At 43.0% G+C, this 17903-nt stretch overlaps 1 protein-coding gene across 1 annotated transcript; it reads left to right on the top strand.

Moving 5' to 3' along the window:
• The first annotated feature begins 756 nt into the window (after window positions 1-756).
• Window positions 757-16932, top strand: LOC139286635 (nuclear factor of activated T-cells 5-like). The gene is made up of 13 exons (XM_070907506.1): window positions 757-847; window positions 8365-8493; window positions 10873-11503; window positions 11667-11850; window positions 12238-12428; window positions 12536-12708; window positions 12957-13091; window positions 13203-13255; window positions 13362-13494; window positions 13809-13993; window positions 14083-14699; window positions 14826-16309; window positions 16526-16932. Exons 1-13 carry the CDS (start codon window positions 775-777, stop codon window positions 16930-16932), a joined length of 4395 nt encoding a protein of 1464 aa, XP_070763607.1. The 5' UTR covers window positions 757-774.
• The last annotated feature ends 971 nt before the right edge of the window (window positions 16933-17903 follow it).

The raw sequence follows: 17903 nt of genomic DNA, 5'->3' as shown, positions 1-17903 counted from the left end.
CTGAGAAAGATATTGATTGCATCATTTTGTATTTATAAATTGTGGCATCACTGAAAATGTGAATAATTTTTCCACCACTGGCCAATACACTGTAGATACAGTATTTGGTTAGGAATAAGAGCAGGAAACATATGTATCAGTTTTCATAAAGACCAATGACAGAAACCGTCTATGAGGAGATACCTGTTATGGATTGTGAAACAGAATATAACCTAGAAAGGGCAGGATTCATCTACATATATATAGATTCAGGGAACCTAAAGTCACCTAGACCGGATCCACCTTAGTGCTACAATCCTTTGGTAGTGTCCACCTAGCAAAGATGTAAAATATATATACCACAGATACATTTGATACGAGTGACCCACAATAATAAGAACAAACCATGCAATGTAATGACATTACTTTCCTCTATGATGATTGGAGCTCCACTGTATTCTCAACCCGGCCACCGCGCATGCCCCTAGGCAGCAGAAAGGGGAGGGGCTAGGAGGTGGGCCGACCAACTGTAGGCAAGTGTGTGTTTGTGTGCGTTCGTCTCAACGTAGCACGAAATGTGTCTCCTCTCAGCAAAGACACACTAACGTGAGACGTGCTAGGTAACAGTTTTTTGGCATTGAAAGTTTTGCTTTTGTCGCCTCAAGATTGTTTCGATGTTATACTCTGTATATTAAAGCATTCCGCTTGTAAAACGCAATATTTATTGGCCAAAAGCTGCCGACTTCGTTTCTTCTAAAGAGTGTCCGCTTCCCCTCCCCTCGATGAAGCGCTGCGATGCCCTCTGATTTTATATCCCTCCTTAGCTCGGATCTCGACCTCAATTCCCCCAAATCTCTATACTCAAAAGGTAAGATTTTACTAAATAAAGGCTACTATGTTGACACTAACCCGTTTTGTCTTGGTTTAATCGGAAGCAATATGAATGTCTTAATAGCTCATGTTAAGCTGCTAGCTAGCAGTAGTTAGCTTCTTTGCTGCTGTTAGCCTGCCTAGCTAGCTCAGTTAGTTAGCTGTATTTGGCTTGTGCATTGGCGAGTACCTGGCTGGTTAGCTGTCCATGTCACATGCGTGGAGGAGCATGATACGCCAGGTTGCTCGTCTAATTATAACGGTGATACGTGAGATCATATCGATGTGATAAGATTTGCCATTATTTACTGGGCTGATGGCTAGCATTATTTTAGGTATATACTATTAGCTAGCCACAGCTACGTGAGGTCGCTTTCCAGCCACCACATTGTTCAGTGGTTTAACGCACCTAAGCCAAGTGTTCTGCAGAGGTGTGTGAGTGTGTGCATGTACGTTTATATCGTGAGGGGAGGACAAAAGGTAGTACATGCGTGTTGTTTTGTTTATCCTCCTTGTTTAGTTTTGTGGAGTGACCGTACTTCTGTTGTTTTGGTGTATGGGTGGAAATGAGCCAGAGTTGTCCTCTTCACATTCCCTGGTTTCACAGAAAGAATTCAGTTGCTGGCACATCAAAGCTCAGGGCATGGCACTCACCCTGTCAGGATAAGGATAAGGGGTGCTGCCGCCAGGGCCACTGGTGCCAACATGTATTCTATTTGTAATAGGCTTTGGACACGTGTCAGCCAACTGTTATGTTATTATTAGGAGGGTGTTGCGGCATTATCTAGGAACTGAACCGTTAACTCTTATTGTGTAGTGCATTTGTACAGGCTTTCGGCAACACTTTTCCTCCCTGTTAAAAAGTGTATGAACTTCATGTGTTAAGAAACTGTCTGTGAATCTGCTACTCAACACTGGACGCTATCATGCTATTGCTTATTCATGAGAAAGCCTTGTATGTTGGTGTGTACTGCTGTTAAAGTGGTAACCCGAGACACACGAATTTATGCATTTTGCATCTTGATAGGACACTGGTGGACAGCAGGGCTTCCTCTGTTATTTTACCCCCTGGTCTTAGATGTAGTCCCAATTTTGGTCACTAGTGGTTAACAAATAGCATTTACAATCCTCCCCTGCCTGCTATTGGACCTGCTGGCTCCACATCTGTGTGGCTACCATGTATAGGGTGCTCATGATGAGCTAGCAGAAAGCATTGCTCTGTGACCCTGAAATGCTCAGTTGAGCCTGCCATATGGTCAAACTGTATCACATGATGACTGTTTATTTATATCTCAGTAATTGGGTATGTGCTCATCAAAGATCGAGTGGGAGACTTCATATGTCTGACTGTAAGTGAGAGAGGGGTCAGCTGGCCAAGTTGCATCTTGGCCTGCCAGAATATATTGCATCATGTAGTTGTTTTTTGTGTTTTTTCTGGCTCAAATTAGGCAATTGAGAAACCTCAATAGTGACCTACGGAACCCTGATCTCTATAAGTGGAAAATACATATTAATAGTAATAATATAATAAATGTTTAATATAGCAGATGCATGAGACCCCATTTGCCTACTCTGGCTCTAGGATTTGTCTAGTCTTTGAAACAGATGACAGTGATTTGGTGTTACGTCTAAGTGTAGATGACAAAGTGGCTCGGAATACAAGTTACAATACAAACGATAAAAGACCACTTTATTAGTTACACAAATGCCACCCATAACAGATATTTTTGATGGTATGGTGCTAAAAATACACATTGAAATAGCAGGAAATACACTATCAGTATCAATACACTATCACTATTATAAACACTATCAGACTTTATGGCTGGCGACCTCTTGATTCAGTAGAGCCACATTTCCATTACAAAAAGATTCTTAATGCATCACATTTCATACCAAAGATTTTCATATTTTTCCCTGCTGGATGCCCACATTCACTGTAGCATTCTTATTGTCATCCTTCATTAGAAAAAGTCTAGTTTATCTTATTTACATAATCATTTATTAGCACGTCAGAAATGTGCCAAGGATGAGGCTAATTTTATATGCAAGGCAAATTAAGCATATCTTCCAACATTGTGAAATATTCAAAATGAGGGGGAAGAAATTGTGTGCTGCTTTGACACTTGCTGAAGGGTTATCTATTTGGCATCATCAATGTTTTGTTTTCCTCCAGCTTCAAGTGGAAATGTAATACGATTTTGCATGATAGTTTTATTGCAGAAATATTTTATTTTTGCATGACTCAACTTGTATATTAAATTATCCTGCTCCCCTTTTCAAGTGTTCTCATTTAGATGGATAGAAAATCCAAAAAGACAGTTTATTCTCAGCCCGCGGGAAAAAAATAACATCTTACTTGAACTTATCAGTGTGAGAAACTTGAGCTGTAGCATCAGTGTGTGCAATTAGAGACTGAAGCACAGGACATGCATTGTAGCTCCGTCATTCATTTTTATACATTATGAGGACAACCAAGTGAAGACCGGAATTCATGATAGTAAACATGAGTTTGTTTTTGTTCTGTCCTATTGTTATTTCATTTTCCCTTAACTGAGTGTATTCATATCAGTGCATGCATCCATTAGGCTCAGTTTACTGTCAGTCACCTGATATATATGAGAAGAAATGGAAGTGCCCCCTGGAAATAAATATGTACTTCCTCATCTCCTCCACTATTACTGCTGCCTTTCCTCCTGTATACATGTACCAGACGCTCCATGTTACAATGTTGGTAGATCGTCTAGGAAGAAGAAGGTTCAGGTGCACCGTCTCCTTGCGGTTTTCCGTGTACATTGTCATGTTCTCTTTAGCTCGGGAAACTGAAGAGTCTTTGGGATTTTTTGGTTTTCATCGATGTTTCTGTAGCATCTATGTTTTTTTTGGTTTTTTTGTCCCCTCCCCTAGCCTATTGTCCTCCTGGTAATGGATTACAGTCTCCTACCACATGGGACCAGATAGGCTTAGGGTCATACACAAGCTGTCTGGGCACGTCAAGCCCAACCAACTTCTGCTATTGTGTAGTGAAAGCTGCAGCCAGTACAACATTTTCATACCAGCAAAGCATGCAGCCTCATAATTTTTATTGTCAAATTGTCATGTCTGTTTGTTTCACTGCACCTTTTGTAAGCTAGTACAGTGGTTCATATCAGGCTAGATTGAGTACCACAAAGCTTGTGTTTTAGAAAGCTCAAAATACATATGGTATGCATTATTGAACCTTTGCGGGAAATGTAAAGTAGATGTACGTGGTAGTAATTAGGTTGTATTTTAAGTTGAAAGCACTGATCTGGTGTATTCATCTGATCTACAATCAAGTAGAGTATCCAGCCATTCCTTGCCAGTATAATTTAGTTACAAGGTAAACAGAGATGGTGTAAATAGCCAAAAATGGCATTCTTTGTGGTTTGAGTGCAGTGAGTAGCTCCTTTGTCTGTACTCTGGTTTGAGCATAGCGTTATGTGTTCAAGAGCAGCCATTATTGGGCACTGAGATACATTCTTGGCCTGCACATTTTTTCATTTGCAGCAAAAACAAAGTCCTCGTGAATTGTCTTTTCGTCTGTCATCCCCCAGCTCAGCCACATGTCAGCTGCAAAGAATAAAAAAGGACTGGTGGCCTTGCCATTTGGCAAAAGCCTTAAGGCATGTGTAATGTGAGCAGTGCATAACTATGAGATGAGGTAATTTAATTGTTCTAAGTGTAGGTTAAAGTCAGACCGCCCCCTGGCTGGCTGGTGTGTTGCAGCCTTCTTTTTTGGGCATACTCTAAGCTTGTAGAGCTGTGCATATAAACTTGTACAGATGTCATCTGAGTTCTATAAAAGCAAATAGAGAGCAACACCAAATTCCATTCCCTAAACATTATCAGTGTCCAGTATTCATTTGATAAGAGTGGGACGTTAAACTTCTTTTTCTTTTCAACAGAGGTTTATCTGAGTGAAGACAGGCCTTGTATTTTCTCTTAAAGTTAAGTAACTCTTTCTGAAGCTCTCCCTTGTCAATCAAACAGATTAATTAAGATGGCTGTGTACATGGTTCACAAGAAGGCCATTTCTCTGGTAACCAGAAATAACATGATGTGTTTGATCTGCTGGGTATTGCAAGGATGTGTGTAAACCAAGAGGAAGCCCCTTATTCTGTCCACAAAATAAGAGACGGAAAATGAAGGGGCTTTAGTGTTAAGTGTTAACATGTTGATGAATAGACCTTTGTATCAAAGCTCAACACCAGAATGGAATATAAAAAGTTTCTGATTCCTCTTGTGTACTTTTGTGACTATTCTATGTACAGCTGTTTGATGACAGTTGATACACGCTTTTGAGATTTTGGGCTTTTTTCCTTAAACCAAAAGGTTCTTTGGAGTGAAATGTGTTATACTCTGGAAAATGTGAATGTTATTAAAAGTATCATGTTGACAACAGAACCAAAACTCAAGTATTGTACTGGTGTCAGTATCAGACAATTGAGTGGCAAGCTGTGTTGATTATGTTTCTTTAATTTCTCACCACCACAAGCCACGCAGCACTTTGCATATACAAACACGGTTTTGCATACTGTCCACTCCCTGGGCCGTCTGGCGCGTGAGTAAACTCAAAATACTGAATAAAATAAGGACTATGCATTTATACACTCAAATAACATGAATGGTTGAGCAACAATGTATGTTAATCAATGTGTGCTTGCACTGATTATCAGCCTTATGTGTTTAAGATAATTAGACTAAATATTAAATGTAACTATACTAAACGTATTAGTGCACAGTGTGTGGTAGGCAAATACAGACATCTCTGTTATTGACTTTTATAGTTGATAAGCTTCATGAGCTTTCTCCCCATTATAACACTATAAAATGCCACCGATCTTGTTACATTCATTTGTGTAGTTTTCCCATCAGTGGGATATCTGAGAATGTTTTAAACAAACTAAAACTATGAAGTAAACATTTGGAGTGAATCCTGTACACGTAAACAGCACTGTAGTACATTTCTAGGTATGTATTTTAGCAGTGTAAAGCTCTGAATTTTATTTCTTGATTTTCGGTCTGGAGAACCTCTGGATTGAAAAGATTATCTATGAAGTATATTTCTTTGCTACATTATTGGTATTCATTGTCTATACATGAGTGTCCTGATACAAAACCCATGGAAAAACAAAGGCTGAAATAAACAAATTTAAACAGATTTGCATGTCTGAAGGAAAACTTTATAACATAACTGTTAATAATAATCATATCTTTTTACACTCTTGACTTACCGTAGATCACTTTACCAGAGGATATAAACTATTTCTGTACGACTTGTTCTTGTGCATTTCATATTTTGATGTAGTGCAAATGTGAGGTTGATATGTTCTATTGGGAATTTTACAACATGTGTCTGATATAGCGCAGGGGAGACAGTTAAAGTGTATTGTAAAACTGAATCGAAAATGAAATCTCAATCATAAGTTTCTGTGCTTGTGCTGCTTTGCTCTGTGGCCTGCAAACACTCGGGGAGAGCAAGTGACTTAATCCCCTTTCACACCAGCACAGTGACATGATTTAACCCGGTGTTGACTCATTTTGGTCTGGTCAGTGCATGTCATCCAACCTGGGTCGGAAGATGCCCAACTCTGTGAACAGGCATTTTTCTGTTATCCTTATTATGTAATGTAATTCTGTGTTTTGGCAAGAATATATATGTAATGGCCCACTGCTGCAGATCTCGTGTGTCTGTGAGTGGTGATCACATTCGTTTATATGTGAATGCTCTTCTTCGCTGCATATGAATGGGTTCCAGGCGGGTTCAACACACATTCAGTAAACTCACATCGTATGCGCGTCTCCAAGACTGAGGTCATGTCGGGATGCCAGTCCATCTGTAACACATCCATGCACAAAGACTTTCTCTCTTTACACCACGAACAAAGCACAGATGGAGGGTTATCATGAGGTTCATGCACACGTTAAAGTTTATTATATGGCTGTTCTCCACGGCACGTAGGTTTATGGAGATCTTTAGTTTGGCATTCTATGTTAAAAGTTGTGTAAATGCACTGTTATGTTTGTCTGGTTTAAAGGGACAGTTCACTCAAATTGGCGTGGTTACTCACAATAGTCTACAGTTGTCATTGTGAACAGTGTCACTGAGAGTCACTACTCTTCTACCTGCACAGGACACATCTGTGAATTAACACAACTCTTTCTATATTTGGAAAGAAACATTGCTGATGAGTTTTTCAGATGTAATTTTTTGGCACTTGGAGCACCACAAACCTGATGCCATTCAGGTCTGTTTTTTATGGGGTTTTCTGCAGGCTATATCTCCAAGCCCTTTGGTTGGATAAACAGGTTTTATTGTATTTTTGAGGGAACTATCCCTGAAAGACAGATTAGGTCTGGATAAGCAACAGAGCATGGAGTCCATCTTAATGCTTTACATTTTGCCTGTGTGTGTGTGAACCACAGCACTGTTTAGTTCTTTGTGTGAACTGTAATGACTTTGTGTTGTCACTCCCTCGACAGCATCATGGACGTCACAGAAGTGCGAGATCATGTGTCTTGTCAGTTTCACCATTCTGCTGATGCTAAGTCATAGCTGCGTATCAGATGACTACTACACATGCAGGGGGCCGCCAATGCACAGCTGAAATATCATGTCAGGGTGTTAATGGGTCCCTGTTTCTTAGCAACCAGACTACATGTGTTTATCTGCCATCAAATGTGGTTTACTCCGGTGTGGCTGCATTGGTTAGTTATAGTAGGAATCTTGTTACCATCAGATATCAAGGAATGTCTCCATGGGTCTTATTACACTGAACCCCGTGGGAGGTTAATTTAGTTTATCATAAGATAGCCTGTGATGTGTCACTTTTGACTGCAGGTTTCTTTTTGTATATGTGGAGGGAAAAAAAGGTTTGCTTTCAGTCCCATTCCAGGAATGCTTCCATAAATCTTTGAAAAGGGAACAAGGACACAATAACCAACCTGAGTGAGATACAGTAGTAGTTTTGTTATTACCACCAGGATTGCATTAGAACAAGTGAAACACTTGACTGTATTTAAAAAGAGAAGTCCGGCCTTTTTTTATTTAGTTCAGCGCAGTTTCGGAGCCAGCATCTAGTGGTGCTCCATCTTAAGGCAATTCTGCATTGGCCAAGTTGATGGCTGTCTGGTGTGGAACCCTTGAGGTCCTATGTTCAACATGGGAAGTTAAGTACATAATAACAATAATCAATCAAGTTTGTCACATGGATAAGGTACAATCACAGTTAAATGTAATGTATGCTTGGTGTTAATTAACTGACAGCAGAAGCAGATATTGTTCTGACCTCTTCTTAAAAATGAGGAGTAATTTTACCATAAAGGGTTTTCATTTTAGTGGGCACCATTTCTGAACAGGCATTGGCAGAAATGCAGAACTCAAAGCTACCAGAAAATGAACATTTTATAATTACTTGGTCCTTTCATGAACAATAATCTGATTTATGTTTTTCAGAACCTAATTTCTCTTCTCCTGCTCATCCTTTATGACAGAGTCGGTATATGACCTCCTCCCCAAAGAACTCCAGCTCCAGCCGCCGTCCACCCAGACAGACCCACCCACCATGAGCCAGAAGAGTGGGGGAGAGGCGGGACCTCCCCCCTCTGCAGCCTTGGCCTCAGGTGAGCTACCTGCTCAGTCCATGAAAACCATGATCTGGGATCAGTTTCCCCTTGCCAAGCTATTCCCCCAAGACAGTAGGGGTGAAGAAACTAATGTGGCCTTGTATCAGTGTCTGGGGGCAACTTCACCCTTTCACCGGTTTCTGAGACAGTTGGTATTTGTGACTGTTTGAGATTACATGGGCTAGTGTAGTATTTATATTTCAGCAAAGGTATTTCAATACTGCTGGCATGAAGAGGCACAGTCATATTAGATTTAATTTGGGTATATCAAGGGTTTCACTGGTGCGCTGGTACCAATTGAGGGGTGGGGGCTGAGTGTTACAGTTGGACTCAAGCTGTATTTAAATGTATTTGGGATTGTAAATCTTTCCATTATTGTGTTGTATTAAAGAAACCGCCAGTTGTTCACCAACAGTGAATATCTGTTGTGTCATTGTTTTCGGTTAGTCCTGTCTGTTAGATTGTTTGACATTGTCTGTGTTAAGTGACCCTTTTAGGTACTTTAGATGTTTGTGTGACAAACATCCTCTCTTATAATCCCAGCAGCAGCAGCATGAGACGAGGCATTGCTTACCTTGACTCTGTGTGTTGGGGCTTTGATATTCAACCAAACTGCAATAAGTGCCTGCACCTCACCAGTTTACTTCATAAAACTGATTGACTGAAAAGAGATATGTTTAAAAATCGCTGAATATTGTTTTAGACCAACTTCTAAACTCAGTTAAGATCTAACTAACATATACCATGCTAGTGGCAGCGACTATCTCAATGGCTTGTTTGTAATGAAAGTCACACACAGTCTTTTCCTGGAAAGCTTTACTCTGAATAACAGCTCCAAGAAATGTTGAGTTTGCATTAACAGCATGCTAACATAGCTTCTTCTTTCTCATTTCACTTATTTTTTCAGCAGCACTTTTTCCTGTGATGCTTGTGCTTAATGCTTTTTTTCACTTGGCTTTTTAGGCAGTTAAAAATATATTTAGGTGGTCCAGCTTTAGAGATGCAGCATAACCAGTACTGCTGATCCAGATACTGTGCTTTTGGCTTAAGCAGTCATCTCAGACATGCCTCATGTTATGACATTATATTGTGCTCCAGAGTCTGTGTATTAGCACGTTTGAATCAACGTAGTATAGTTGGATTTGGTTTTTAAATGCCTTAACAAGTGCCTAAAGCAGAAACGTACATGTACATTTGTCATTCACACATACTCTTTCACACACTTACACAACAGTAGGTCATCTGATAATTTATTGAGGTTTTAAATCAGCTGACATTTTCAGTAATTATGAAGGTTCTGTCTCTTTATGAAACAGTGAAGTTGCCCCTAGCAGTCGATGGACTGTCTTTTAAATATCATTTAGCAAACCAAAGGAATATGGTCTGATCTTGGATCATGGTTCAGGGCAGCCAACGTCAGCTATAACTGTGAAGGATTCTAGTCTTGAGTTTCATCTAGAGAGCAAACTAACTGGTCAACAGTCATGTTGGAGAGAGCGCTTTTGTTAACGCTACCTTTTTAACTATCCTGTCTGACTTAGCTGGCCCTAAGCAGTGCTGATCAAAAGCATGACTACTGTAATGTCCTTCAGGTCATCATTAACCAAATAAACGTTCAAAATGTCAATAAATGATCGACTTAAAAAGTTACTCCTTCCTTCAGTGTATTAACTCATCCAATTTACTGATTGACAGAAGTTGAATCTTGAATGATCAGCTCTCTTGTTGCTCATTGGCTGTCTCGTTTTTATTGCAGGAAGTTCCCTCTGAGGCAGGGAGTGTCTGCATATAAAATGGTCTGCAGTTCACTGCTCCATAGGTCAGAGGCTTGTTTATTCTGTCTCCATGGCTACGCTCAGTCCCAACCAAATCTTCCAATTGGCATGCGCAAACTACTGTTTACTACTGAATGCACATTGCACAAACTGTACTGTAACCCTGGCAACCCTGGCAAATTTAATTTGGCGCCACATTACCAGCTTGCAAATTTGGCTGTACAAGAAAGTTTGACCAGATTTTGTTATGTTTCTTTCTGGCAATGTGTATGTAACAATGTGTAGCTTGCTTTTGTTTTTGTAAACAAAGCATGTCAGTTTTGTCACATTGATTTTAATTGAGAACGGTTTTGTAGGAATCAAAACATTGTGGGACCTATAGTACCCTTCTCAACTTTAACTTCAGAATATTTGACAAATGCTTGACAGCTCTCGCATGCACAGTGAGAGCATATAACCCACAACAGTCTGTTGAAATTAGAGTTGGGAAGAGGGGAAATCAATACAAATCATGCACAAATTCAGCTGCTTGAATGGGACTGCTAGCCTGCTCTGTGCTGAACATCTGTACTAACTTATTTACCTGTATATACTACTACAGATGCCACCTCTTCCACCTCCAGCCCCTCTGCCTCTTCCTCCCTGGCCATGGGAGTTCCATCCACTGGCCCCTCTACCTCATCCTCAGACCATCTCAAGGTTCCCCAGCATCTCCACTCCACCGGAGGGGATGGAGCTGGAGCTTCAGAGATGCAAGGTATGGAGGGTGCTGTATCTGCCCCCAGCAGAGGCAACAGTGGAGCAAACACTGCAACAGGAGACGTAGGGGCAGGAGTGTTGTCAGGGCTAGGAGTCCAGCAGCCTCAGAACACCCCATCAAAACGGAGGCCTGTGTTGAGTATATCCCCGCCACCTGAGGACCTATTTGACGACAGCCAGATGTCTTGCCAAGAGGAGCCTACTGTATCTGGTCCACCAGGTCCAGACTCAGAGCACAGCAGCAGCATGTGGGCTGATGACTCCGTCTCCAACTTCAGCTTGATCAGCTCCATTTCCTACAACGACAACACAGAGGTGCCGCGGAAGTCTAGAAAACGTACCCCTCGCCAGCGGCCTGGCCCTAAGCCTGCTCCTCCAGAGGACAGCATGGATGTGTTTGATGCTGACAGCGCCAAGGCCCCTCACTTTGTCCTATCCCAGCTGGGCACAGACAAGACCAGTGCCATGGCCAGGTGGGGTGACCCTTGTCCAATGTGCATTCTGTCAGCATTTTAACTCAGAGTACCTCTGTCCCTCAGTAGGAATACAGTAGAGGTCATTACATTTTGTTTTGTCGAGGGTAATTGAATTTCTGAGTCATATTAATGTCATCATGTGATTTTTGTTGCCCTGCAGCTCTCTTGAGTCAGGGACTGCAGTGAAGGGTGGGTCACTGTCCGCTCAGTTCCCCATGAAGAGTGATGGGAAGGAGCTAAAGATCCTGGTGCAGCCAGAGACCCAACACAGAGCTCGCTATCTGACCGAGGGCAGCAGAGGTTCTGTCAAAGACCGCACACAGCAGGGATTCCCCACTGTCAAGGTTTGACAAAGAATGCCACCGGCTGGTTCTTGACACCGGAAAAATATTAACACCTAAGTTGGAGCTGACTGAATAAGGCCAAAAATACACAGGACAGGAGTGTGGAGTGCTACGTACCACAAGAGAATGCTCATGCCAGTTCAGACACATCAAAAGCATTCACTCATTAACCAATACCCATGAGCACATGTTTGTTTTGAGCTATTTCAAGAGCTTTATTTTACAATGGGTAACCTGCTATATTCTGCGTGGTACATCATTTTTTCACAAATCAACAACAGACCCAAACAATTGAAAACCCTTTTTGAGATCCATGCTTTAATAGTGTTACGTATTCTATTATTAGTGAAGGTCATGTTCTTTTTTTCTTTTCTTTTTTGTCCCCAGTTGGAGGGCGTGACTGAACCAGTTGTGCTACAGGTGTTTGTAGCAAATGATGCAGGCAGAGTGAAGCCTCACGGTTTCTACCAGGCATGCAGAGTGACTGGACGCAACACCACTGCCTGCAAGGAGGTGGACATAGAGGGCACCACTGTTATTGAGATCCCTCTGGAGCCCAGCAGTGACATGACACTTGCGTAAGGGGTTATTTTTTGTGGATAATTCAGCTTCAGTTCATTTTCACACTGTTGATGATGAAGTACTTAGTTTGCTTGTCTTGCCCCATCCTGTGTTGTTTCTACAGGGTGGACTGTGTAGGGATTTTGAAGCTGCGTAATGCAGATGTGGAAGCCCGTATTGGTGTGGCAGGGTCCAAGAAGAAGAGCACGCGTGCTAGGCTGGCTTTCCGAGTCGGCATCCCCCAACCTGATGGATCAGTCCTTACTCTACAGGTCCCCTCATCACCCATCCTCTGCAGTGAGTAGTTCAGGCACAGCATGAATTAAAAATGAACAAAAACAACAGTCAACATCAGTCTAAAGCTAAATGCTGGGGAATGGTGTGTTTCCAGTGATGTGTGGTGTTTGGCTTTCGTCAAACATAACATTTAGGATGATGGCCATAGAACTTTGTTTTAGTTTCAGGGTCATGCACTTGGCGTCTGGCAAACACTAGCCCAGATGTCATGTGAATGTTGATTCTTCAATTCTTCTGTCATTCTCCAGCCCAGCCAGCAGGAGTGCCAGAGATCCTGAAGAAGAGTCTTCACAGCTGCTCAGTGAGGGGAGGAGAGGAAGTTTTTATCATTGGAAAGAACTTCCTCAAAGGAACCAAAGTTATTTTTCAGGAGAACATTGCAGGTGCTGTAGCCAGCTTTGTGTTGTCAGTGTTGTTCTTGGTTTGTGGATATTCATTTTTGCATGGAAGCCTCTGATGGACAAAAGAATGAAAAAATATTTGTTTTTTTGCAGATGATAATTCCTGGCAAGCTGAGGCAAAGATTGACATGGACCTTTTCCATCAGGTAAATGCAACTGAATTATATGTTCTCCTGTTTCTCCTTGAATAATATTAGCTGCCTGCTTTCATTGACCATACTCATGCCCTTTTGGATCTCTAATGTTTTACAGAACCATCTGATAGTGACAGCCCCTCCGTTCCACAACCAGTCAATCACTTCTCCAGTTTCTGTGGGAATCTATGTGATGACCAATGCTGGTAGATCACATGACGCCCAGCCCTTCACCTACACCCCAGACTCAGGTACAGCCACTAGCTGAAGTGCAGAGGTCACCTAGGTCATCATTTTCCATCCACATGGGGATATTGTCTTTGGTATTACAGGCAAGATACTGTGACCATATTATTATATGAGAGGAAAATGCTACCTGCATTGGCTGTATAAATCAACATCTTTTTTCAGTATTACTGAAATGCCAGAATTCATCAATGACTTATCACAGAAACTTGCATCACAATATACCTTTTATATGTGAAGTATAAGGTGTAGACTTGGTAGAGATGCTGAGTCTTCTCACAGACACAAAGCTATCCTGTGTTTCCAACCTTACCCGCAGCTGAGAACTCAAATGTCCGGACAGTAAAAACAGAGGGACCCTCTCTGGTCAAGACGTGTATATTTGATGGCCAGATCAAATCTATATCTTCTGAGCGAACTGACTGCTCTGGTCAGCCTTCCAAACGGCAGGAGGATACACCAATGGAAGTGTCTAGCAATCCACCACCCACAGATGTCTTTAAGGTAAGATACCATTCATTCTCAAGAAAGGAATCAAAATATCTACTTTAGAATTGCAGTTAGTAACATTTTTGTTTCTCCTCTTTTCTTAGCCATCCCCTGACCCTCTTGTCTCAGTGCAGCAGACTCTGGAGCTCAGCTCTAGTCCGCATCCAGGTGGAGAGTCCTTTCAGAGCCCAATGCCCCTACAACCTGAAGATGTGGAGCTTCCCCAGGCACCCCCTGTGTTCCCTAGCCTAGAGTCTCTCAGCACCATACAAAAGCAAGACATTGTCCCCACAACCTCCTTCCCAGTGTCGGGAGATACTACAATCCCCCCTGTGACACCAGAAGTCCCTCAGCAATTCCTCAGAGACCCTCAGGACAGCCTTGCTCCTGAGAGTTCCAATAATAGTGGAGGGGTTGTAGTGGTGGCCATGCCCCAGCTAGCAACTCCCTCTCAACCCCAGCCACAACAGTCACAGGTTCCCCTGTTCCCCCAGGAAGGGGTGGCCCAGCTGGAGAGGGCAGTAAGGGAGCTACAAGCTGGTGGTAACACCACGCTCCAGCAGGTGTTGGAGGCAGCTGTAGCCCAGCAGCAGCTGAATTCTGTGCTGTACAGCCCCACGCCCTCTGCAGACTCCCTTCAGCAACATGTCCAGGAGAACATGAATAGCCTTAGATTGGGAACCACAGATAATTCACTATCGACACAGCAACAGCTACAGATACAACAGCAACAGCAGATACAACAACAGCAACAGCAGATACAACAACAACAACAGCAGCAGCAGCAGCAGCAACAACAACAACAACAACAAATACAGCAACAGTTTCAACAACATCAACAACTGCAGCAACAACAGCAAATCCTTGGTAACCTTCAACAACAGCAGCAACACCTACAGCAGCAACAGCAGCAAGTTCTTGGCAACATCCAGATCCAACAACAACTTATATTACAGCCACAAGACCAACAGCAACTGCAGCAGCAGCAGCAAATCATGGAGAATATTCAGCAGCAACAACAACAGTTGCAACAAAATCAGCAACAGCAAGTCCTTAACAGCATCCAGCTTCAGGATCAACAACAACAAAATCAAATACTTACCAATTTACAACAACATCAGCTACAACAGCAGCAGCAGCAGCAGCAGCAACAACAGCAGCAGCAAAATCAAGCGCTGAGCAATTTACAACAGCAACAACAACTGCAAGAGCAGCAGGTCTTGGAGAATCTACAGCAGCACCTTCAGGCTGAGTTGCTTCAACCCCAGATCCATTCCTCCCCCCAAGTACAGCAGCCAGTGTCCCTCCTTCAACAGGCTGGAGATCTGCTCACCATTCAAACCAGCTTCCCAACACCGCCTCCATCCCACACCTCTCCCCCACAACAGCTTTTCCAATCACCCAGGCCCCTGGCTGAGACCCAGGGCTCCCAACAGCAGGTTCAGGCTGCCCTGCTCCAGAATACACTGACTGTTCTGACTGGTGGCAGTCTGAACTCAGAGCAGCAGTCCGCAGGGTCAACCCTATACCTGTCCCCAAACCCTCAGCCCCAACAACAGCAACAGCAGCAGCTGGCATTCATCTCATCCATGGAGACATCTAACAGCCAGCCCCAGTCTGTTGCAATGTTTCAGAACCAACCCCAAACTCAGCTTTCCCAGATGCAGCATCAGAGCACCCCCATGGAGCAGCAGCAGTCTCCCCAGCAGAACCAACAACAGCCACCACAGCTTCCAATGGGCCAACAGGGCTCCTTGTTCCAGAGTATCCCAAACCACTCACAGGCTAACCCTGTCCCCCAGAGCCAGCTTTCCCAACCCCAGCCGACAGGTCTGCTCCTCTGCACCACAGATCTAAACCCCCAGGTTATTCCCCCAACTATTCTCTTCAGCACCCAGACCCAAGGCCCTCCCCCTATGGGGAGCATTAGCGTTGGAATCCCCCAGCCAGACCCAGCAGAGCCCATGTCCTTCCAAGACCAGAGCTCCTCAGGCAGCAACCCGGCATCCACAGAGAACCAACAGCAGAGCCTGTTCCAGGAACAGCAGCCAATGCAAGTGGGCCCAAGTTCCAGCAACATCCAGGGCAGTCAACCCGTGGAGCTGTTCTTGCCACAGACATCTCTGTCCAGCCTGCAGAGCACTATTGGCTCACAGGAGCTGAACAACCAGGCTCCAGCCACTGGCGCAACCATCTTTGTGGTACAGGGTGGCGTGGGTGTGGTAGCTAACCCTGGCCAGCAGCCCCCAGAGCAGCTTTTCCAGACAGCTGTGGGTGAGAATGTGGCTCCACAAGGACAGGCCAACCTGTTTGTGTTTGGCATCCAGAATGGTAAGATGATTTTGGTCTTCTCCACCTCTTACAAACAGCAAATCAGAGTTAAGTTACTGTGTTGAATTCTTGTTTTCACAGAGCTCATGGTACTGTCGTGCTCTCCCCTTTGAGTTGCATATGTCCAAATGCTTCCTGAGTTGCTCCTATGCCACTGACAATTTGTTTACCTACTGCTTGATTATAGTGATTATTTCCATTTTCTCTCCCTCCCAGACTCGCCCCAGCTGCTCAATTCCTCTAGGCCCACCCTGCCAGCTCAGAGCCAGCCCCAGAACTCCAGTCACATGCAGCCTCTATTGGACCAGCCCATGGCCCAAGCTGCTTCCTCGATGCCAGCCGCCATGCACAGCAGCTTACAGAACACCCTTCAGGCACAAATGCAGTCCAGCTTAGAGAATGCCATGCAGACCAGCCTGCAGAACGCAATGCAGACAAACACACAAACAGCTCTGCAGTCCAGTTTACAGGCAACCATAGAAACAAGCCTGCCAACTCCAATGCAGACCAATCTACAAACACAGATACAGAGCAGCTTACAGAATCAGTTGCAGGCATCAATATCTGCATCGTCCAACATGGATAAAATTGAGGACCTACTGGAAAGCCTACAGAAGCAGTGATAAATGTTTGGACCATGTGGGCACTGAGGAGAGTGAGTGATATGTAGCCGAGAGTTATACACCCCTACGTCAACAAACAGAACGGTGGTGTGTGGTGTTTTGTGCTAATGCCACAAAACTTAGAATTTTAAATATTTAAGAATTAAATGCCCCTTTTACCTAAAAACCCAAATTATGAGCTTGTGTAACTCCTTGTTTTTATGGAATATTTATAATTCATCACAGCCTTCATACATCCATTGTCCTTGAATTGATGAATCCGCCTTGTTATTACCCCTCTTGCAGGATCAGAGAGGCCTGTAATAACTGCTTTATCCGTCAGTCTCAGAAATGCAGTGTTTTGTTTGTGTTTTAATAATGTGAGCCTAAGAGGAGATGATGATGATGATGATGATGATGATGATGGTGATGGAAAACTGGAAAGGGATAAAGAATGTCAGCGACAGGGAAACGGGAATAGTAATGTGACGGAGATGTCTCTGTAAGAGCTGGCAGAGTAGATGAAACAGCCAGCCATGGAGTGAATATCAGATTGCACGTAAGTGTCAGATATAGGCTGAATCTCATTTTGTTAGTGTGTTAACTCCAAGCCTTCACTTCACTCTGAGAGGAAGAGATGTGTTTCTGTCTGTTTGTCAAGTGGAGCGACAGTGGAAATGGGGGCAGATTACCTGACAAAAACAGGGATCAAATAATATCACAACCACTCAATTGAAATTTCTCTTGCCATGGACAACGTAAGATTTGTAAAAAATAAATTAAACCTTGTGTTTGCATATGTCAACAATTTGACTAAAATATACTCTAAGAGTAAAGACTATTAAATTAAGTACATTTGTAGAATGTTTAGCCTCCATCAAATTTGCTGGCATGGCTGGAGTATGCACCTGAGCAGACTATCAGGAGGAGGACAGTTAAATATTGATATCAACTCCACAAAAATGAAATGAACTCACTCATCAAAATGGATA

This window comes from Enoplosus armatus, chromosome 6 (genome assembly GCF_043641665.1).
Source record: "Enoplosus armatus isolate fEnoArm2 chromosome 6, fEnoArm2.hap1, whole genome shotgun sequence".
Taxonomy (NCBI): domain Eukaryota; kingdom Metazoa; phylum Chordata; class Actinopteri; order Centrarchiformes; family Enoplosidae; genus Enoplosus; species Enoplosus armatus.
Note: the sequence above shows the minus strand (reverse complement) of the source record. Positions and strands in the feature narration are given on the sequence as shown.